The 25,217-nt window shown below is 41.6% G+C and overlaps 1 protein-coding gene across 1 annotated transcript in view; it reads right to left on the bottom strand.

The window, feature by feature from the left end:
* The window catches only part of LOC117487108 (attractin-like protein 1), a gene marked incomplete in the record, with an annotated part of 280,186 nt that overhangs the window by 89,852 nt on the left and 165,117 nt on the right, over window positions 1-25,217 (bottom strand). The window contains 1 exon segment of the mRNA XM_034135755.1: window positions 16,754-16,832. Coding sequence (XP_033991646.1) covers window positions 16,754-16,832 — 79 coding nt within the window.

The following is a 25,217-nucleotide window of genomic DNA, read 5'->3' as shown; positions in this document are numbered from 1 at the left end:
GATCACCTCAATATCAAATACAATGCAAATAAAAACAAGAAAATAAATATCAATAAGATGTTTTATATTTACAGTTATTTGATTGTTTACAGGTACAGTTACCTTGTTTTCTATCCTGATGATATAATCCTGTTACATGTTGTCTGTGCTCCTCTACCTGTTGTCTCGGTAAAGTTAGAAATAAAGTGAAAGGTACGCTGGCAGATTGTGAAGAGGAGCGAGAGGAGAAGGAGAGCTTCTCTAATGAGAGTCACTCAGGGCCTCTTTAATGGAGTGTGTTAGGAGTGTGTGTGTGTGTGTGTGTGTGTGTGTGTATTCAGGCATTGTTGCCATGGTAGCTGTGTGTGTGTTATCCCTGAAGGAGAGAGGATGATGAGTTGACCTCAGTTCCTTTTTGTCCATTAACTTCAGATTCAAGCACCGCCTGTTATAATAAAGTTGACATGTGGTTGTCTAACCCCTGAAAAAGGCTTGTTAAACTTAAAGTTCTTTCTCAACCATATATTACAGGTCTCAGATATATACAGAGCCTGTCTCTGATTGGCTGAAACACCAAACAGATCATTGCAGCATTACCCATAATCCCCTCTGTTTCAGCCCTGTTTCCAAAGTGCTGATTCTCTGTCTGTTACTTTAGATGAAAATAAGGAGCCCCTCCCCACGCCCCTCTGAGAGAGATTTGGTTACAAAGAACTCAATGGTGCTCTAGGAGGAGATTCAGGTGATAAGGTGGGGGGGGTTACCTTGGTTGCTGATTGGCTAATGGTTACACAAGACAAAACATCGTTATGACATCATAAAGTGGCCGAAATCTAATCAGCTCATTTTCAGACAGGTTTTTATAGAAATGGATCAGGACAAAAAGAGAGATAATCTTTTTTCCTGAAACTTTCAGAGTCTCTTTACACCAGGGGTCTCCAACATGGCGATCGCGAGCTACCGGTAGCTTTTCAGTAGCTCGCCGCTCGATTATCGATTATAGCGTAGTAAGGTTGCTTCTTGATTTTTCGGCCGCGGCTGGACAATAACGTTTTTTTATTTTAGAATGTTTTCTGTCACACGAATATCAAATGGTCGGTGACGCAGAGCTCAAGCAGCAGCAGCAGGATGTGACAGCAGCACAGCGAGTCGGAGACACCACACACGGAGCAGTCTGCTTTCTCCACCAACACCAGTCCAGAACCAACAGCAGAATGACCCGCTCTGAATCAGGCCCTGTCGCTGCGCCTCAGAGACACACAGGGAGGGATTTGTGTTTTTTGAAAAACACTCGTTATCGTCATGTCAGGTTTTTGGTGGATTTAATCAAGTCTTGGATTGCAGAGTATGAATGTCCTCTTGCTATTTTCAGTTGATAAATACTTGTGTAAAGTTTGTGAAGGCAGGAGGAAAGCTTCCGCGATCACCGTCTCCTCTGTTCCTCCAAACCCCGCCCCCTCCCTGAAAATAATGAGTGACAGGCTGATAGTGACCCGATAGAAACTTTATTATTCACTTAATCACTGATTGAGATATGATGAAGCTAACTTAATCTCATACATTCATGGGATGTATGTAACAGTAAGACAGAGAATGTAAGTGTGCACCCACATGCAGTATTTTTGTTTTTATAATGCTGTTGTAAATACTCCTGTTGTCTGCTGTGTTCAGACTTAAAGGTGGGGTAGGTAATTTTGGAGAAACCAGCTCGAGATCGCTAGAATTTGAAAATACACAGCCGGAGAAAATCTGCCACTTCCTTACAGAGCCCCTCCTCCAACACACACGAACGCGCACATGACCAAGGAGGGCACGAGATAAGTTTGTGCACAGATGGAAGGCTGACAGGCAGGTAGGCCATCCAGTTATTTTAGCCGGGCCGGCTCAGATGATTGGTCGTGCTTCCACAGATGATATTTTTTTATGGATTTTTTGTCAAAGCATTTAATATATTAATTGCTATCGGGATGTTAAGAGCATTCCATGGAATATAACAAAAAGTGTATCTCGAGCCGGTTTCTCAAACGTACCTACCCCACCTTTAAGTCATGTGTGTGATGCCACATTCAAGTATTAGTTTTTAGTTTTTGAGGATGGAACAATTTCACACACAGATATAGGGAGGCTAGACCTATACAATTGATTTATTATGGTTTATAATTTAATGTCAAGACGAAGAAGAAGAAGAAAAAGATGGCTGAACAACTGTTCAGTGTCAATCCTGTGGAGATCTCCAAAATCATGTTCAGTTTAAGTCTCAGTAAAACTCACAACATTTCTGGAGCCTTGTGGACCCAGAAAACTATAAGAACATTCACCAAGCAGCACGGAAAATGTCTGCTTTATTTGGTTCTGTTCTACAAACCTTTGTGAAGCAGCTTTTTCTGACATGAATGAAATCTAAATACAGAACAATACTGACAGATGAACATTTAAATGACTCTATTAGAGTGAACCTAAGTGGGTACACTCCAGCATACACCTCTATGGTGGACTCCATGCAGCGCCATTCATCTCACTGACTGTACAAAAGAGTGAAATGCTTGTAAGGTGGTGATTAAGGATATTTATGTGAATTTTCAGTGATGTACTCCCTATGAGGGCCGTAATAATATGTGAGAAATCTTCGTTTTCTTGGACCTTGATGTGAAGTTAAGATTTGTGATAAGCTTTAGGTATTGCAATTTCACACGTGTACAAAAGTATAGCTTAATTCAACTGATGAGGGTTATGTGAATAAATGTAAGCGATGTGATGCAAGTAGCTCTTGGCCACTTTAATTTTTTCAAAGTAGCTCTCAGATGAAGAAAGGTTGGAGACCCCTGCTTTACACAGAGGGGACACATGTTGATGTAGAAGAGACATGAAGAAGAGGGGACACATGTTGATGTAGAAGAGACATGAAGAAGAGGGGACACATGTTGATGTAGAAGAGACATGAAGAAGAGGGGACACATGTTGATGTAGAAGAGACATGAAGAAGAGGGTTTTGCATAATAGGTGACCTTTCAGAAGGTGTGTGTGTATTGTGGCACTGTTAGCTTTCCATACCCTGCCATCTCTGTGGACGTTCTTCATTATTTTTGTGTGTAAACAGCCTCTCCTTTAATCCCCACAAGCAATTTGGCTCCCACTTGTTCTTGATGCAACAGTGTTCCTGATGTCAGCCTGATATTTGTATCTGAAATGAAGTTAGGTTCAGTTTAATCTGCTTCATAAACAAATCACTGCCACAGCACTCGTTCCACTGCTGGGTAACTCCCTGTGCGAGCGGCTAATTGGACTGAGATTTTATTCTGCACTCGACGAATTAAATGCATGTTTGGTTTGTTACATTTAAAAAAGTTTTAAACTGAAGTGACAGAGTAACTTAGAGTTTAGAGGAAGGCTATTTTGTGTAATGAGTGTAGATATGTGAAGCTGTGCTCTGCATGAAAAGAGCCCAAAATCCTCTTTAAATAATAAAAAACTTAGTAAAAAGTGAGTGTTTTTCTACAAGGATCAGAAAAGGTCTTTCTTATCTGATCTTATCCAAACCACACAGGTGTAACACTTTAGCACAACAGATCTAGCAGTTGTAATGTGGTTTCAATTGCACTTTCTGTTGTGTCATGTAATTCCCTGTGAAGCTTCTACTTCATTTCGTTGTGCAACCATGGGTGTGTCTCACTTCGGTTATTTTTCATTTCCTCGCTCTTCGGGCTCGGTATCACCGGAAGTTGATTTGTCTGCGCCATCTTGAGTAGCGTCCCAGTGGCCTTATTTGTGCCGGAGGACCGAGGATCGAGGAGTGAGGACGGAGGAGAGATAATCGAGGATCGAGGAGTGAGGACGGAGGAGAGATAATCGAGGAACTACCAGACCATCCTCCGATGAAATCCTCAGACACTCGCCCCGCCCCCTTACTGTGTATCGCTCACTGATTGGACGATGCAGCGCATGCACTGATCTGGCTGCTGTCAGACGATCAGCTGTGCGGCGTCATCACAAACGGACGTCGCTTCACGTGACGCTCCGGAGGAAACGACGTCCCATTGCTCTTAAAACTCATTTCCCTGCTTCTCGTGGTTTCCTTGCGTCTCTCCATGCTTCCCTGGTGGGAGGGACTAGTCGCAAGGAAACGATGCAAGTGAGGGACGCAAGGAATCCATTTAACCGAAGTGAGATGCACCCCATGTGTTGCATAATAACAATAAATATTCCTTGAATCCTTGAAGACCAATTTGAGTGAATGCGCAACACCAAATTCATATTTGAATCCAGATGTTTTTAGAGCTCGAACTTGCAACATCATGTGTTAACGAGAAATCCATCAAGACAACAGAAGATAAATAATATTTAACAACGGTTCCCGGAGTCTTCACTGTTCAGAAACTGAAGTGGTAGCGGCAAAATCTCCCTATGAGTTATGGCGCTAATAGAGGCTACGACGCTTGCTCTTCGTAGTGACTCATACAAGAGTCGGTACTGCAGTTAGAGTTTGTGGTGTTTAATAAAGACACAAAACAAACAATATCCAAGTCCGGGAAAAACACGGTCAACAGAAAGTGTCGGAGCAATTCAGCTCTTTGTGATCCACAAAAACGGCCTTCAACATGTGGCCTAAATACCAATAAACCACACCCACGTGATAACCAATAACAATTAAATGTGATTTAAATGGAAATGTAGATACTATTACAAATAATAAGAAATTGCACAACAGGCATTTTAGCTCCTACAGAAGTGGAAAAACATGTTTTTACCAGCAATCTTCTTCTTCAGATGTCAAGTGCTGAGTGAAAAGGTCACTGAGAGCTGATGGACGCTTTCTGAAAGACTTGACCTTCATCTTTCATTCATAACGAACAAAAAATACATTCAATGTACTGTTCACTGCCTTTAAAACACCTTACCTAATGTCATATATACCCAGAAAGCGACGCAACTTCTGGTCCAGGCTCTCGTCATCTCACACCTAGACTACTGCAACTCCCTCCTGGCTGGTCTGCCTGCATGTGCCATCCGACCTCTGCAGCTCATCCAGAATGCAGCAGCTCGTCTGGTCTTCAACCTTCCTAAATGTTCCCACACCACACCGCTCCTCCGCTCACTTCACTGGCTTCCAGTAACTGCTAGAATCCACTTCAAGACACTGGTGCTTGCGTACCATGCTGTGAATGGATCTGGCCCTTCCTACATCCAGGACATGGTTAAACTGTACACCCCAGCACGTGCACTCCGCTCTGCATCAGCCAAACGGCTCGCTGCACCCGCACTGCGAGGGGGACCCAAGTTCCCATCAGCAAAAACATGTGGGTTTGCTATCCTGGCTCCAAAGTGGTGGAATGAGCTCCCCATTGACATCAGGACAGCAGAAAGCTTACACATCTTCCGGAGCAGACTGAAAACTCATCTCTTTCAACTCCACTTCGAGCAATAAAATGACTAACAAAGCACTTATATACTAATAAAGAACTGGCTTATCTAAAGATAGTTGAGTAGCACTTGAAATGTTTTGGCTCTATGAAACCTGATGTACTTATATGATTCTGTTTTCTTCAAGTTTGTATCTTCTTGGTCGAATGCACTTATTGTAAGTCGCTTTGGATAAAAGCGTCAGCTAAATGCAATGTAATGTAATGTAATGTAATGTAATGTAATATATACAGTCAAATATACCAGTGTTTATGGTGTATTTCAATGGTAGACCTTCTACAAAATATATACATTATTGATGATTTTGTTTAGATTATTCTGTATAAATGCTCTTGTTCAAAGTGAAAAATCTACAAGAACTGTATATTTTCAGATGTAAAGGGTCCCAAAACAGCATTTGCTCACATGTTTGCATTACATATTTAACCATTGGCAATTATTTTTTGATTTAATGTATTTTTTAAGAGTTCTTTGGAGTGCCTTTATTAGAGATATAGTGTTGAAAAGGGGGAGATCTATTTTACTGTGAATTGACTTGTGCATTAGTCGGCTAATTTGGAATACAAATAAGGGAGCAAGTATAGTTTTATTTCTAGTTTTTTGAACAAGTTGCAGGCACTTAAAAGCATGTTTTCAGTATGTTGATGTTTGGGAAACACCTGCAGTGAGTCTAGTAGCATTTGATCCAAAATAAAGTGAGGTGTATTCATAGCTCTTATCCCTTATTAAAAGTCCTGCAGTGGGGGTGTGTGTGTGTGTGTGTGTGTGTGTGTGTGTGTGTGTGTGTGTGTGTGTGTGTGTGTGTGTGTGTGTGTGTGTGTGTGTGTGTGTGTGTGTGTGTGTGTGTGTGTGTGTGTGTGTGTGTGTGTGCGCGCGCGCGCGTGCGTGCGTGTGTGTGTGTGTGTGTGCGTGCGTGTGTGTCTGAAGTTTATGAAAAGCCTCTTAGAGCAGGATTAGGATCATCATTGTCCGCTGGTTTATGATAGGACATGGATTATGAGAGGACAGAGATATGTTTAGCATCCTGAAGTCTCACACCCACACCGGCCTGTTAGCAGAGCTTAAAGACTGCATCTGCACCGTTTAAATTCACATTTACATTCACAACACTCTGCAGAGGTTCAGCTTTGATCTGAGCAACACTTCCTACATGCAGATCACAGAGTCAGCACGACGGCACACTTATGGGAGTCATTTGTATGTGAGGCTAAGAGATGATAGGTAGCAACACACAGGTACTGCTTCTACTTTGTTTATGCAACTCAGAAAATGAAAGGTATAAAGAAATAGATAAAATCTCTGAGAGGATGACAACATTTCTGATACAACATATCTTGGTTACGTTAAATTTATGTTGTCTGCAAGATGCTCAAAACAGAGAAAAGTGTGTGCGTCACTTTTTAGTGTCCCCTGGTCTCCCAGCTGTGTGCGTCACTCTTTAGTGTCCCCTGGTCTCCCAGCTGTGTGCGTCACTCCTTAGTGTCCCCTGGTCTCCTAGCTGTGTGCGTCACTCTTTAGTGTCCCCTGGTCTCCCAGCTGTATGCGTCACTCTTTAGTGTCCCCTGGTCTCCCAGCTGTGTGCGTCACTCTTTAGTGTCCCCTGGTCTCCCAGCTGTGTACGTCACTCTTTAGTGTCCCCTGGTCTCCCAGCTGTGTGCGTCACTCTTTAGTGTCCCCTGGTCTCCGTTGTGTTTGAGCTTCTTGCAGCGTTTGGTTTCTGCAGCTTTTAGTAAACGCTACGCATGTCTCCTCAAGTTGCTGAATGTTCTCTAAAAGCTGCATGTGTTGTCAAGTTGCTGAAGATGTTTCTTCATGAGTACAGGAACATTTGTGTTTTTATATTTGCATTGTTTCTGAAGCTGTCAGCGTCCGTAGTTTCTACTATCGAAATACATTTGATAAGTAACTCTCCCAACAGTGCTGATGGTTAAGGGGAGTGAAACAGAGGGATGATATATTATGTCAGACGGCTTGCTTACGGCGCTTCCCGGTAAAAATCCTAAACTAAACGGACAACATCTCCACCACCATATGGCTCGGGGGAGATGTCCTTGTAGCGTCCCTCACAAAAACTCCCCGTTGTCTCTCTCTTCCTCTTCCTCTTTCTCCCCCCTCCTGTCTCGTGTCGGTGCTTTTTTTAAGTGAGTTTCTCTCTGAACACCTTCAAGCTAACGTTGATCTGCGGGGGGCGACGGCGGTCAGCTGATAGCAGCCGAGCGACATTCACAGCATTCTCATGTTTGTCTTATTCCCAACGAGAGGATAGAGACGACTTCCTGAGAGAGTCTGAATCAGTGTCACTGTGTACATTACCTGTGTGTGATGTAAGGAGGACTAACTATGCAACACACAGATACAGTACAGCAAAGACGGAGATACAACAGTTCAGGAAATTCAAAAGAAAGTTTAAACCCTTTTGTACAATAAGCTGCTGTGTGTGTGTGTGTGTGTGTGTGTGTGTGTGTGTGTGCGTGTCTGACTGGTCCCTGGATTTGTTTACACAGCGTCCATCCGCAGACACACAGCCACATTAAACCTCTTCAACTAATCTGCCACCTCGATTAATGCCAGCTAAATGAAAGACAAAGACAAAGACACACACACACACACACACACACACACACACACACACACACACACACACACACACACACACACACACACACACACACACACACACACACACACACACACACACACACACACACACACACACACACACACACACACACACACACACACAACACACACACACACACACACACACACACACACACACACACACACACACACACACACACACACACACACACACACACACACACACACACACACACACACACACACACACACACACACACACACACACACACACACACACACACACACACACACACACACACACACACACACACACACACACACACACACACACTTTGGCACACAGTGTTCCAGACATGCTAATCTCTCCTGCAGAGCAATCAGAGCACAACATCTCCTCAAAAGTTACACAAAGCAAATTAAAAAAATAGTTTGTGGAGTAAAAAGCTCCTGAAGCGACGTAATCTAATTTTAAGCTTCTGTATTTAAAGTTGTGTTTGCTTTGCGATCCAATAATGCCTCGTTACTGTCTTTATAAATGGCTTGTGGTTCAATAACTCCATACTTCTGACACCATCTCTCATTAAATGAACTTAAGCACCTTAAACTCATCAGCCAGCAGTTTGAAATTAGACCTCAGGAAAGCGTTTACAGCAGAATAATGAGTTTGCCGACACGTCCTAAACAAACAAAACAGCCTTAAAACTTAAATTTTAATCAAGCGCTCTTCATTATGCTGCGAGTTTTCACCCCGCTGTAATGCAGAGCGCAGTATCTGGGAGTGTAATTCAGTAATGAGAGCAGGGGGGGAAGTGACACAATATGTTAATTGCCCCGTGCAAGAGGAGCGCAAACATCTAATTTGAGGGAATTAATGTGAGAGAGGGAGGTTTCTGGAATAACAAACTTTAGACAAATTCAGTTTAATCTGAGGCCTGTCTGAGATAAAGTGTTGGAAACTCTTCAGGAAACTCATGAAGCTGCTGTAACATCTGTCTGTGAGTAAAGAAATGACTGCAGTAAGCAGAGGAATAAACATCACTTTATAGAGAGACAGATGGACGGGAGAGCAGGATTTATTTACTGTGAGGCAGTTACAAAGAACATGGGAGTCATTCGCTTATTTACAAGTGTTTGTGCATCGATTTAAACCATGAGTTATGATATCTCGTCTAATTTGGTCTTTATAATCAGGGCTGGGAGGGTTACTTTAAAATGTATTGTGTTACAAGTACCTGTTGAAAAAAAGGAACCCGATGTTATGTTCCTCAGATCTTGTACTTGAGTAAAAGGAGAAGTACTCAGATCTTGTTCTTGAGTAAAAGTAGAAGTACTCTGATCTTGTACTTGAGTAAAAGTAGAAGTACTCAGATCTTGTACTTGAGTAAAAGTAGAAGTACTCAGATCTTGTACTTGAGTAAAAGTAGAAGTACTCTGATCTTGTACTTGAGTAAAAGGAGAAGTACTCAGATCTTGTACTTAAGTAAAAGTATAAGTACTCAGATCTTGTTCTTGAGTAAAAGTAGAAGTACTCAGATCTTGTACTTCAGTAAAAGGAGAAGTACTCAGATATTGTACTTGAGTAAAAGTAGAAGTACTCAGGTCTTGTACTTGAGTAAAAGTAGAAGTACCAGAGTGTAGGAATACGCTGTTACAGTAAAAGTCCTGCATTCAAAATGTTCCTCAAGTAAAAGTAGAAAAGTATTATCATCAAAATATAGTGAAAGTAGCGACAGTAAAAGTAGTCATTGTGCAGATTGGTCCATTTCAGAATAATATATATGATATGTTTTATAATGATTGATCATTAAAGTGTTCTCAAAGCTGGTAAAGGTGCAGCTAGTTTGAATGACTTTGTATACTGCAGGGTAGCTTGTGGATTTACTCCAGGTGGAACTAAAGTCTGATTTAACACTTGATTATATTTCACATCATTCATCCACATCTGTGAAGTAACTAAAGGTATCAAATACATGTAGTGGAGGAAAACACAATTTATTTCACTTTAGTGAGGTAACCCTTTAATTTAGAGGCTGTAGGTCCATACAAATATTCAACTCCGTCTTTCTGACAATGCCAAAGAAAAGTTGTGTTTTAAGTTTTAATTAGCTATTTGACACGTTAGAGTCAATGTAAGGGAGAAAGGGGGGGGGTGATAAAAAATTGATGTGAGAAGTCATCGGGGAGGAGAGGACCTCAATCTTGTTGGCTCTCTCTCCAAGCTTTTCATTTGTCTTTTGACTTATTTATCGGGTCGAGAGGCGATATTAGCTGTGGTGGAGGCACGCGCACACACACACACACACACACACACACACACACACACACACACACACACACACACACACACACACACACACACACACACACACACACACACACACACACACACACACACACACACACACACCACACACACACACACACACACACACACACACACACACACACACACACACACACACACACAACACACACACACACACACACACACACACACACCACACACACACACACACACACACACACACACACACACACACACACACACACACACACACACACACACACACACACACACACACACACACACACACACACAGTCTTCAGAGGGGCAACCCTATTACGGAGAACCAGAGACTTCTAGCTGTCTCTGCGCATCAGAATTAGAATTTCAAAGTAGCTTTTGATTGTTTGATCTCGTATCCAAAAGTGATTGTTGGTTATAAAAAGCAAGTGTGAGAAAAACTATTAACATAAAGAGGATGTGGTTCTATTAATACCCGGGTTCTCTCCGTAGTCCCGTGGCTGGTTGTGATCCATAATTAACGGAGAACAGATCCCATTTTCACCTTCTGCTGCGGTTCCTACTGGAGCAGATCTCCGGAGAGCAGCGGGCAGATGATACTTCACACGGAGGAAACAACTAGAGAGAGCTACTCTGATTTCTAATAACATAACGAGAGGGAGCAGATAACGGCACTTTAATATATTATGTGTCAGTGCAAATATTATTTTGTATTCTTAAGTAAAAGGAAGTCATATTCACCTTATGTCTCGACTGCTCTATGGCGCTTCTCATGGTGTTGGAGCGTAATTGCTATAACATAATAGCACCTCCTGCTATTTCAATCTTTATTTGTCAAAGAAACTGCTTTTACGCTTTTAAATTAATCGTTTTTACACGTTTTAAGGCAGGAAACTAACCATTTAGATTACCAATATGTGATTTGTTTATTGTAATAATGCATATTTGGGAACAACAATGTGTGGAGCTGTGAGGAGCTGCTAGCTGTTTGAGAGCAGCCGGTCTGCTCAATAAATCACAATGCACTGCGAGTCTAACAATAGGGTGTTAAATAATAATTCTAATTTAAAGTGGACCTATCATGCTATATTTGAATAATATAGTGTAGGACCATACCTATATAAGGCATATTTATACTTTTTTTTTTTCAAAATACCAAACAGATCATGCATTTTAGCCATGCCTCATTTTGCTCAATTTGACATTTTTTAGATCTGTTTTAGCAAGGGCAGATTCAGTGAGAACAGCACCATCTACAGGCCTGGCATATGTACTACAGCGTCTCCAGCGCTTTCGAACAGCAATGGCCGTGGCTGTCTCCTCCTGATTGGTGGAGTTGGCCCAATAGCCGTAGCGCCACCGTCCTGACGTCAGGACAGTGTTCAAATCTGGATCAGTTTTTATCAGATCCGTTGCAGCCCCTTTTTTAGAGATTTGGGTATGGAGGAAAATAGAGAGGGTTGTGTTTTCTGACACTTGGTGAGTTCCCTGGAACACCGGGGACACATATTCATGTAGAAAAGACAAAATTAAAGTACATTTTTCTCGCCGGAGCAGCGGTGTCACTGATGGGCTACAGGCTGCCGGCCTTGAGTCCATTTCATTCAGAAAAGTGCATTTTGCATGATAGGTCCCCTTTAAATTATGAGAGCCACCAATTTAGACAGAGCTAGCTAGATTGCTAAAATGTGCTAGCTAGCTTGTTAGATCGGTAGCTAATATAAACTAGACAATATGTTAGAGAGAAAGCGAACGGTGGCTAACTCGTAGAGAAGACAGCTTACTTTACAGTAGCTAGCTAGTTTGATATATAGAAAGCAAAGATTCACTAGTTCGCTAGCTAAATAGCAAACAGACAGGTTATTTAGTAAGTAGTCGAGTAATAAGGGGGATAATGTGCTACTTTTGGCTTAGGGTAGGTGTTTTATTTTCACTATTACCTACTTGCTGCATATTATTCGTAACATAATCACTTTACTCTCAAACTTGTTGCAAAGTGCACACTAGTTTTGCCCATTTCCTCTAAAGCTATCCAACTAAACTCCTGTTTCGAAGATAGTTATGTTAGCTGCACTTCAGCTCATATTTGTTGTCCCTGATCAGTTCTGCACTTGTAAAACTCTCGGCGGAGATAAGAAGGACGCAATAAAGCTCACTGCTTAGCCACTTCCCAAACTAAAATGTAATCACTTGCCTGATTTTAAGATGTCTAAATTGTCCTTATTGTTCCTGGACTATCACAGTGTTTGTTTAGCATTGTTTCCCCAGTGTGAGGAGCAGCGGCCAACACTCTGCTTCATTATTTATTAGAGCCGGTCTCACATCACAGCAGCACCGCAATGCTGCATTTACTGCACTGTTGTTCTTTGTATTCACCCGGAAAACCTGCTGTTTCTCTCTGTCTTTCAGCATGTCACTTTTTGTCATACAATCTTTGCCTTTGAATAACTGGATGTAATAATTTGAAACATCTCGCAATCAAACTTCACTTTCTTCTCATCATCATGTACAGTTAATGTCCTGTGTTACTTTTCTCATCGTATTATTAATTCATCTGGAAAGGCACAAAGAAATGTCCTCAGACTGCGATCTCTCACTCACAAAGTGCCGGATTAAATAAAAAAGAGAAAGCATTTCACAGATTTTTCTAAGAAATGGTATTCAGACAAGCATGACATTTCTCCGCTGCTCTGCTCTTACAATACAGGAACCTCTGTCAGGATTTGTCCTTTAGATTCGTTAAAAAGTCATCAGTGAAACCAAATACTGTGAGCGAGTGAGCATTTTAATGAGAAGCCCCAAAACAGGAGCTGACGCATGTTCAAAATGTCAGATTCTGTTAGATTCCCATTGTTTTTATATTTGTGTTTATAGTAAAACACAACCCTGGGAATAAAATCAGGTTTAGCTTCTGGTTGTGAAGCAAGATAATGAAAAAGGTAGGAAATTGGAAACAAAGGACAATGAAGAAGAGAGGAGGGCAAGCTGACTTAAAATGTGTTAAAAAATATCTTTGAACTGTGTTTTCTGTCTTCTTTTCTTAACATCTGTTACTGCGATACAGAAGACAATTAAGTGTAGAAAAGAGCATTAAGAAAATAGAAAATATACAAGTTGACCATGAAGATAAAAAATCTATAAACTGTCTTACAAATAAAACACTATTGAAGAGTCGATTGACAGTAAATACAATATAAAGCAGGATATTATATACATTAAGTGTGTAATGACGTCATCAAATATAGGTGTAAAGACAGACTGCATGCCTAAAACATGAGTCATGAGTTGAATACACAATGCTGATTGGTCAATTTCGAACATTCTGAGATCTGCTCCTTTCCGATAGCAGACCGTTGCTAAGGATAACAGACCGTTGCTAAGGATAACGAACCGTAACTAAGGAGAACAGACCGTTGCTAAGGAGAACAGACCGTTGCTAAGGATAACGGACCACAACTAAGGAGAACAGACCGTTGCTAAGGAGAACAGACCGTTGCTAAGGATAACGGACCGTAACTAAGGAGAACAGACTGTTGCTAAGGAGAACAGATCGTTGCTAAGGATAACGGATTGTAGCCAAGGATAACGGACCGTAACTAAGGAGAACAGACTGTTGCTAAGGAGAACAGACCGTTGCTAAGGAGAACGGATTGTAGCCAAGGATAACAGACCGTTGCTAAGGAGAACAGACCATAGCTAAAGATAACAGACCGTTGCTAAGGATAACAGACGTTGCTAAGGATAACAGACCGTTGCTAAGGAGAACAAACCGTAGCTGTGGCCAAACAAAAAATAGTTTTCTCCATCAGAAAACCGTGGAGTGCTTTTTTTATATTTTTGAAGAGCACATACTGTGGATTCATGATGGCTAAACTCTCTCCAGTAAAGAAAAATACAATCATTGCCAGCTCTGTATAAAGCAACAGAACAAAGAAGCACAAAATCCCTATTTGGAAAGCAACGATCAGTATAAACAGCTCTTGTTTATCACAATAACAATATCTATATTTTAGATCAATCTGGTTTTATTGACCTTCTATCTGCGGAGCCCCCGAGGCGCCTGACAACTGCAGTCTGTCTCCATTATAATCAGCCGGGCACTAAATACATCAACACAAGCAGATGATACAAGCATTCAGCTCATTGATTAGCTTTGTTCATTTCTCTCTCGCTGGTGCAGGAGAGAAAGCTCTGTTACAAAGCAGCAGTGAAGCAGAACATAATAACAATATGTGTCTCATTGTCTCTGCTATCATCAATGAAACAGTGAGAAGACTACAGCCTTCAGTGGCTTTATGTTAGGAAGAAAAACAACAACCATTTCTGCAAGAAAAGTAGATCTGCCACCTCTATAGGTAGGGTCTGCTTTAGTTAAGGAGAGGAGGAGAGGACTCTTTAAAGTAGAGACACTACATACTGATATACACCTGAACATCAGCAGGAGAGGACTCTTTAAAGTAGAGACACTACATACTGATATACACCTGAACATCAGCAGGAGAGGACTCTTTAAAGTAGAGACACTACATACTGATATACACCTGAACATCAGCAGGAGAGGACTCTTTAAAGTAGAGACACTACATACTGATATACACCTGAACATCAGCAGGAGAGGACTCTTTAAAGTAGAGACACTACATACTGATATACACCTGAACATCAGCAGGAGAGGACTCTTTAAAGTAGAGACACTACATACTGATATACACCTGAACATCAGCAGGAGAGGACTCTTTAAAGTAGAGACACTACATACTGATATACACCTGAACATCAGCAGGAGAGGACTCTTTAAAGTAGAGACACTACATACTGATATACACCTGAACATCAGCAGGAGAGGACTCTTTAAAGTAGAGACACTACATACTGATATACACCTGAACATCAGCAGGAGAGGACTCTTTAAAGTAGAGACACTACAGTACATACTGATATACACCTGAACATCAGCAGGAGAGGACTCTTTAAAGTAGAGACACTACATAATGATATACACCTGAACATCAGCAGGAGAGGACTCTTTAAAGTAGAGACACTACATACTGATATGAGCCTGAAATTGAGCATCATAGGGCCCCTTTAAGTATTTTAGGCATGAATACTGAAACAAATATGTACAAAGTACAATAACCCTTACAGTACTACTCCTGTTTCCTTACAGTAACATCTCACAGTGACAAAAGAAGTTCAGGAAATCAAGGAGATTACAAATCCTCCTCATCAAAGCAGATTTTCCGTGAAAGCCTTTAAACATTTCGCCAACATTTGAATACTGGAAGCTAATTTGCACATCAAAGCATCAGCTCTTTCTGCAGCGGTGGCAGGAGGGGGACCAGAAACCAACAAGTGTGTTTAAACACAATAGCTCCCTGTGGAGTGTGTGTGGATTACATCAATAAAAAACTAGTTAAATAAAGACTATTATCTTTGCTGCAACACTTATTCCTCCCTGGTGACTCAGAAAAAATGCCCCAAAAAAAACGTAAAACAAGTGAGAAAGCAACCGTGTGTTATTGCTGAGAGAGCATGGACCTAAGACAAGTCATACATGGGGATAAGTGTGTGTGTGTGTGCGTGCGTGTGTGGTGTGTGCGTGCGTGCGTGCGTGCGTGCGTGCGTGCGTGCGTGCGTGCGTGCGTGCGTGTGTGTGTGAGTGGTCAGGAGTAAATATGAAATGATGCAGCATCTGGTGAAGCCTTTAAGTGAAATATCACTCCATTCCGCTTCGTTTAGCGTCACTTCGTCTGAGTTAATTGGTTCATGAGGAGCACTAATTAAGGGGGATGGTCTTGTTTATCGTCACGCCGACGCTCGTTAAGCCTAGAGATCTTTTTTTTCTTCTGGTTGCTGGTGATATTAACCCACCCTTCACAACATATAATGTAGCAGCTGCATCTAATGCACACACACACAGCTTGACACCACTCAAATGTATGCATACACTGTGTAATGCACTGAAATCACACATTATTATACCCACAGTCAACCACATGTGCGTTGATGATTGTTCAGAAAACACTGAATGTCCTCTTCCAATATGAGAGTAGCATGATAGCAAAGGTATCCCAACTGTAGCTGTGTACATGACAGGATGTATGATTACCTAGAAGAGCATCAGGACTGTTTGAGGCATATGATAGCTATGTGATTAACATGATGATTCAGCCTCTATGGAGATAGACATATGACAAGCATGATCATTTCTGACGTGGAGCTAATCTGAAGTAAACATTGAATACTGCTTTCTATTCCTCCATCTTGTGACTGTGTAACTCCCTCTCTTGGATATCAGCATGTGAAGGACACTGTTCAGGAACTAGTTGATGCTCTGTATGTGATGACTACTTCCATTCTGGAGAGGATCATCAATACATGGATCCTGAGATTGAAGCTCAAGCCGGTGACGAGGGAGATTTTTCTTTAATGATGAAGATGTCCTACCTCTCTGCGTCTCGAGGCCCAGCAGGTCTGTTTGACTTTCCACACCACAGCAGCGACCAGCAGCAGAGAGAGGAAACAGCTGCAGGAGGGGACGAAATATGCAAACAAATGTAAATATCATGCAGAATTTCTCTGATTCAAATGTGGGATAACAACAGGGCAGCACCACCTGCTTAAATGCCTTCAATGTTCAATTGAATATATAATTGTTGGATGTTTCAAATAAGTAATTAATGATACAGAACAACCCGCAACAAAAACCCAAAACATTTCCATTAAGAGAAATGTGCTGCAGTTAGAAACTATTCAAATATAAAAACACAAAACACATGCAGAGCGTTTATTAGAAGTTGCATAAACAAAATGTTTGCAAAACAGAACTGTAGCTACGTTAGCTAGCTAGCTTACAGCAGATGGAGTCATGTGATCACATTGTTAAAATAAGACCATAAAACATTTTAGGTAAGTTTCCAACAACAGAGACAGTTGTTCAGTTTTATAATCCTGAACGTCACCAAGCGCTCCGTCCCAGCTGTGTGCGTCACTCTTTAGTGTCCCCTGGTCTCCCAGCTGTGTGTGTCACTCTTTAGTGTCCCCTGGTCTCCCAGCTGTGTGCGTCTCTCTTTAGTGTCCCCGGTCTCCCAGCTGTGTGCGTCACTCTTTAGTGTCCCCTGGTCTCCCAGCTGTGTGCGTCACTCTTTAGTGTCCCCTGGTCTCCCAGCTGTGTGCGTCACTCTTTAGTGTCCCCTGGTCTCCCAGCTGTGTGCGTCACTCTTTAGTGTCCCCTGGTCTCCCAGCTGTGTGCGTCACTCTTTAGTGTCCCCTGGTCTCCCAGCTGTGTGCGTCACTCTTTAGTGTCCCCTGGTCTCCCAGCTGTGTGCGTCACTCTTTAGTGTCCCCTGGTCTCCGTTGTGTTTTGAGCTTCTTAAACGACAGCTTGTTTCTCTAAATGGAAATGTTTTGGGCCGATGTAGAGTGTTTGTTTGCACCTGTTGGCCACCACACATGGTCCAATAATTAGCCATAACAACTTATTGATGAACAACAACAGTTATTGCAAGAAAAAGCACAAACAATGCATGTTTTCGTGTAGTAATCATCCTTTGCAGTTTCCGTTTGAGCTTATGTTTGTATGCATCTTTTCTGTCATTACTTTATTTACAGTAACTCAACTTAGGGGCACATTTAAAATAACATCTACTTAAAGCTTGTGTTACTCTTTGTAGTTACGCTGAAACAAAAACACCTTCAAGTGCAAGAAGAAATAAATAAATCACACAACCACGAAACAGTGTGTTCACACTCGTTCACTGTGCTCCACTTTCTGCAGAGAGGAGAGAAACTCTCAGAAGATTTGAGGCGAGATAATAAACCGCCGTGACCACAGGCAGCCGGGGGTTTCAGGGCAGACAAGGGCGGTGAGAGGTCAACGAGCGACATGATGCTCCCTCACAAAGAACAAGGTCCACACACACACACACACACACAGACACACAGACACACACTCTGACGGTTCAGTGTCTGCAGGCCAGAGTTTTCAGTGCACAAAGCTCCTCTCTCAAACCAGAACTTCTGACAAGACCTCAAAACAAGCGCGCCCAAAGAAGAGAAACTGCTGAACACAGCAACTTCGGAAACAATCCTCCTCTTCATCTGTCCGTGTGTGTGTGTGTGTGTGTGTGTGTGTGTGTGTGTGTGTGTGTGTGTGTGTGTGTGTGTGTGTGTGTGTGTGTGTGTGTGTGTGTGTGTGTGTGTGTGTGTGTGTGTGTGTGTGTGTCCTCCATGTGTCTCTATGAGGAGATGATTGTGAAGGGTATTAGTGCCGTAATGAGTGTGACATTTTCAGAAGCGGTCTACAAAGAGGCGACCACATCGACCTCTGAGCTGCACTCAGACACTTCACTCCACTTCAGGAAACCCCCTCCTTTTCCTTATTGGATGAAAACCGTCAACACTGTAACTTCCGACCGTTTGAACTTCCAGTTGGTGACGTTCAGGATTATAAAGCTGGACAACTGTTTCTGTTGTTGGAAACTCACCTACAATGTTTTACGGGCTTATTTTAACAATGTGATCACATGACTCCTTCTGATTTTGGCACATTAATGTTTTTTTATTTGCATCATTTTTGAGACTGCAGCGTGTTTCTCTAAATTGAAATGTGCATGGCCGTTGTAGAATGCAACCAAACATGGTCCGGTTGTGTCGTAGCTGCACCTGATGGACACTTATTTTGGCTGCACCTGGACAACTTGTGTGTGACATCCTCCTGGATCCATCTCTACGATCATTTGTGTCATTTAGTTGTTATTTTATTATTTAGTGTAATCTATACACACGACATCTATTGCACGTCCTGTGAAAGCGATCCTCCTGTTTCTCTACCCAAGGTTTCTTACAGTTTTCCCCGATAATTGTGGGGGGTTTGGGGATTGTTTCCTGTGAAGGTTTAAGGCCGCTACACACCCACCTGAGACCAAAGAACGCGTACCGAAGGCGTCCCGACTTTTACGTCAGCTACGTCGCCTGCGTCGGCCACGCCGCCCGCCTACGAACACACCGCAAATACTTCAGTCGACGAGTGGCAATAACTGTCCTTACCAGGCAGCGGTAGTGTGAACAGCCAATCAGAGTGATTGCTTGGGCCGACTTTCTCTGACCTCTGGGAGGTGTGAAAAGGTGCCGTAAAGAGACGACGGTGCGGGACACACCAACCTGAGTAGGGCGCCGCGAATGCCCGACTGCCTCTGACGGCCTCTGACTCCCAAAATCGGGTTGGTGTGTAGCCAGCTTTAGGCCGAGGATTGTGTAAGATGTACAAAGTGTAAAGCCCATAGACTTATGTGTAATTTGTGATATTGGGCTAATTACAAACACATTATGTTGAGGATTTGTCTACTTTAAAGAGGTTAAAAATATTTATGTATTCTGACTTCTTATCCGTCAAGAGAGAGATCAAATTACTGTTCACCCAATCCCGAATACAAAAATACGAATATATATAAAAGTATCTATAAGTATCTGCAACCTGTTCCTGAATGCATCGTCTTGTCTCTTTAATATGTAGCTCTTTGTGGTGTCTGTTTGTGCAGCAATATCTATTTTTGAATGAGTGCAATTGAATTTCACTGCATTATTATAATAAAATGTTACAATTATTCTACTTTCTTGCACAGTTGTGCCTTTACGAGGACCCCCACTACACTGAACACACCCCAGAACAATTACATACAAGATTACAAGACAAATACAGTTACTAAATGCCTCTGAATGATTTTCTGTCCTCTGGCTGGGATTCAAATCCAATCAGGCCCTAAAACCCCCCGTTCAGTCGGTATTATCTCCGCCTCGCCGTTAATGCGCTCAGCTCAGCCAATGGAGCGCAGCGGCTAATTGTTGCTATTACCGAGGCATAAGGGAGGAAGATGAAGAGGGGGGGGAGAGGAGGGGAGGGGAGGGTAACACTCCACTGAGCCTCCTGATAGGTGCAGATTTAAAGGTCTCCTATTATGCTGTTCTTCATTACTTTATTTTAGGTCTCAGATATATCCAGAGCCTGTCTCTGATTGGCTGAAACACCAAACAGATCATTGCAGCATCCCATAATCCCCTCTGTTTGAGCCCTGTTTCCAAAGTGCTGATTCTCTGTCTGTTACTTTAGATGAAAATAAGGAGCCCCTCCCCACGCCCCTCTGAGAGAGATTTGGTTACAAAGAACTCAATGGTGCTCTAGGAGGAGATTCAGGTGATAAGGGGGGGGGGGGGGGGGGGGTTACCTTGGTTGGTGATTGGCTAATGGTGACATGAAGAAGAGGGGACACATGTTGATGTAGAAGAGACATGAAGAAGAGGGGACACATGTTGATGTCGAAGAGACATGAAGAAGAGGGGACACATGTTGATGTCGAAGAGACATGAAGAAGAGGGGACACATGTTGATGTAGAAGAGACATGAAGAAGAGGGGACACATGTTGATGAAGAAGAGACATGAAGAAGAGGGGACACATGTTGATGTAGAAGAGACATGAAGAAGAGGGGACACATGTTGATGTCGAAGAGACATGAAGAAGAGGGGACACATGTTGATGTAGAAGAGACATGAAGAAGAGGGGACACATGTTGATGAAGAAGAGACATGAAGAAGAGGGGGACACATGTTGATGTAGAAGAGACATGAAGAAGAGGGGACACATGTTGATGTAGAAGAGACATGAAGAAGAGGGGACACATGTTGATGTAGAAGAGACATGAAGAAGAGGGGACACATGTTGATGTAGAAGAGACATGAAGAAGAGGGGACACATGTTGATGTAGAAGAGACATGAAGAAGAGGGGACACATGTTGATGTAGAAGAGACATGAAGAAGAGGGGACACATGTTGATGTAGAAGAGACATGAAGAAGAGGGGACACATGTTGATGTAGAAGAGACATGAAGAAGAGGGGACACATGTTGATGTAGAAGAGACATGAAGAAGAGGGGACACATGTTGATGTAGAAGAGACATGAAGAAGAGGGGACACATGTTGATGTAGAGAGACATGAAGAAGAGGGGACACATGTTGATGTAGAAGAGACATGAAGAGGGGACACATGTTGATGTAGAAGAGACATGAAGAAGAGGGGACACATGTTGATGTAGAAGACACATGAAGAAGAGGATTTTGCAGAACAGGTGACCTTTAAAACGGTGCAGCCACAGGTCAAATCAAATCAAATCAAAATGTATTATAGCCCCAAATCACCAAAAATGCCTCAAAGGGCAAACAACAGCAAAGACAAAAACAAATACAAACGTCGTAGCATAAAAATTATAAAAACATTATACGACAACATAAGTATTGCCCTATAATAAAAGCATGTGACAGAAGTGATGCTAATGTAGATATAAAGGTAACAGCAATCGAACAGCCGGGGAATGAGTCCGTGAGAGAGTGTGTGTACATGTGTGTGTGTTCCTGCTGTTTTAAGTGGTGGCTTAGTTTAAACAAGGATCAACACACACGTGAAGGAGAACACATCTGAGTGCTGGCGGGCAGAGTGTAAAATCAAAAAGCTATTCGTTGAACATGAGCCACAGATATCTCACGATGGGAAACAGCTTTCCATCTGCAGCAAATCAGCAAATCAGCAAATCAGCTCTCAGCGTAGAGACAAACGGAGACTGAACATGTGTTTATCAGCCAGAGGACATGTGCCTTTTTCAAAATACTTTCTTTTTCAAATTGAGTATTTCTATCTTTGTGTTTATGTTATTACTTCAGCAAATGTGGATGTGAATAGGGGAGATGAAGTTGTACCAGATGGCTCTTTTAAATATCTAAACACACTTATAAACTCAATGCTTTCCCACCAACCATGGCTGCTTTGACAGCGTCAGAGAGGGCAAGAGTACACACATCCTTTACTCAAGTAGAAGTACAGATACTCGTGTTTAAAAATAATCTGGTAAAAGTAGAAGTACTGACTAAACTTCTTTACTCAAGTGAAAGTAAAGAGGGCTTTGAAATGTACTTCAGTAAAAAGTACCCATAACTAGCAGCTGTTTTAAAGAGTACCTGACCCTCCCTTTATATTAATAGAACAATAATGTCATTGTTAGCTAATGAATGTTTCCATGCTGAACAACGGCAACATGACAACGTTTTCATTGGTCCCTCTTCTTTAGAGAAGACCAGGAAATGATGGATACACGGATCGTGTTCAAATCAATAGGCACGCAATGACTCTAAATAATAATGATCACGCCACCAAACACACATTCAAACTAAAGGAACCAGCCTGTTTGGGAAATGTAAGAAGTAGAAAGTACAGGTATTTGGGTTCAACATGTAAGAAGTAGAAAGTACAGGTATTTGGGTTCAACATGTGAGAAGTAGAAAGTACAGGTATTTGTGTTCAACATGTAAGAAGTAGAAAGTACAGGTATTTGTGTTCAACATGTAAGAAGTAGAAAGTACAGGTATTTGTGTTCAACATGTAAGAAGTAGAAAGTACAGGTATTTGTGTTCAACATGTAAGAAGTAGAAAGTACAGGTATTTGTGTTCAACATGTAAGAAGTAGAAAGTACAGGTATTTGTGTTCAAAATGTAAGAAGTAGAAAGTACAGGTATTTGTGTTCAACATGTAAGAAGTAGAAAGTACAGGTATTTGTGTTCAAAATGTAAGAAGTAGAAAGTACAGGTATTTGTGTTCAACATGTAAGAAGTAGAAAGTACAGGTATTTGGGTTCAACATGTGAGAAGTAGAAAGTACAGGTATTTGTGTTCAACATGTAAGAAGTAGAAAGTACAGGTATTTGTGTTCAACATGTAAGAAGTAGAAAGTACAGGTATTTGTGTTCAACATGTAAGAAGTAGAAAGTACAGGTATTTGTGTTCAACATGTAAGAAGTAGAAAGTACAGGTATTTGTGTTCAACATGTAAGAAGTAGAAAGTACAGGTATTTGTGTTCAAAATGTAAGAAGTAGAAAGTACAGGTATTTGTGTTCAACATGTAAGAAGTAGAAAGTACAGGTATTTGTGTTCAACATGTGAGAAGTAGAAAGTTAAAAGTAGTTGAGTGAAGTACTGATACCAGAAACATGTACTTAAGTACAGTAACAAAGTATTTGTACTCCACTACTTCCCACCTCTGGACAGTGTGAACATCTGTGGCATTTTATATCACAGGTGATGATGATGAGGATGAGGATGAGGGCCTCCATTAAAATGTCAGTGTGAATGAGACTGTTATTTCCATCCAGTGTGAGATCTCCTCTGGGATTTGGTTCTTATTTAAAGACTCTCTGATCCTTGCCCTCCCGTTGGTCCCGTTGAGAGAAGAGTTAATAAAAATGTTGACGTGATCATAATACGATCGGTCTTCAGATACTACACTGAGCCCAGAGCAATAATATCAAGACACAGCAGAAGGAGGTTTTGCAGGCCATGCTCACTTCTTCAGATTTGTAAAGCAGCTTCTCATTAATATCATTATAGTGCATATAGTTATTAGGAAAGGCTCAACTAATGATGTCTAGTATTATAAAGAGCGACAAAAGACGGGTCGAGCAAAAGCAAGAATTTATTCATAGAGTTTAAGTGCAACCAAAATCCAAAACAACAGTATTTTGACTTATAAAATAACGCGTTTGTACGAGACTACGTCGCGTTATACGTGAAGTATTCAAGTATTTCTCGTACACAACCAGGTGTTGTATATATTTTTAACATACTAGCGACAAAGATGGGTGGAGCAAAAGCAATCATTTATTCCTAGAAGACGTGAGTTTGAGTCCCGTTTGCCACCAAAAGTCAAGACGTTATTATTAACTTAACTTAAGAAATTACGTGTTTTTACGAGACTACGGTATGCATTTAAGTATTTCCCGTACGCCACCAGGTCTTGTGTTTTGTTTAACGTACTAAGTATTAATATATGTCACATTTGTTTAATTTAATCAGGGGTGTACTGGTTTTTGCAACCCTTGATTTAAGCTGACATATATATTGATGTTCAGAGGGGATGTACTCATGTATGCTGTGTACAGATAGATTGTTAGATAGAAAGCTAATGTTTACTAGTTAGCCGAGGTTGCATAAGGTAAATAGTGGAAAGACATTTACTAAAGTAGGGTTAGATAATTAACTATACAGTATACATATATAAAGAGAAAAGGATGCTGTACAAAAGTAAACCCTGCAGGAACAAACAGACGATTGAGGACATCTGTAGTCATGGTCATGCATGAAAACAAACAGTGCTGAGCTCTAAGTGGAAAGTCTTTAAATGCACTCAAGAGACTCAAAGGTTAAAAGCTGCATGTGTTGAAAAGTGAGAATTTCCTCCCGTCAACCTCTGCTCCTCTGCGTGTCGAAGCCAAAACATTTACTCCTGTTGGTGCTGAAGCAAATAAAGTAAGTCTGAAAGCTGGAAAAGTGCTATTTGAACAAACCGAGACTAATCTCCGGAGAGAATCGCGGAGGAAGTGGACTTTGATACGGAGGTCATTTTGAAATGAAGTGGGCGAGCTCAGGGAAGGCTCATGAGCCACTTAGCGCTGCGGAGCTTCACGGCTGTTTTTTAAAAGGAAAGGGAGAGAAACTGATTGCTAATCAAGCCAGCGAGAGCCGGGAGTAATTGGACAAAAGCTGAACTGCAGTGTCACCAATTAGCATGTGAGACTGAGCAGAGCGGAGACATAAATGTTGCTTAATTATGGCCATAGAAAACATGAGGAGGACAGAGGGAGCGAGCTTCAAATGTTTATAAACTTTAGAAGGAGATAAGAGCTAAGCGGGGAGACACAGGGAATCAAGAAGTATACACTTTAAGCAAATGATACTTACAACACAAACAGACCTCGTGTGTGTTTTGGGCAATAACTGGATTGTGGTAATCTTAAAAAAGGCTGACATAGCACAGATTCTAAATTCTAAGAAACATTCAGAGAAAAAGTCAAAATTCTAAGAAAAAGTC

Source organism: Trematomus bernacchii, unplaced genomic scaffold (assembly GCF_902827165.1).
Source record: "Trematomus bernacchii unplaced genomic scaffold, fTreBer1.1, whole genome shotgun sequence".
Taxonomy (NCBI): Eukaryota; Metazoa; Chordata; class Actinopteri; order Perciformes; family Nototheniidae; genus Trematomus; species Trematomus bernacchii.
This window is presented reverse-complemented; position numbering and strand designations above follow the sequence as displayed.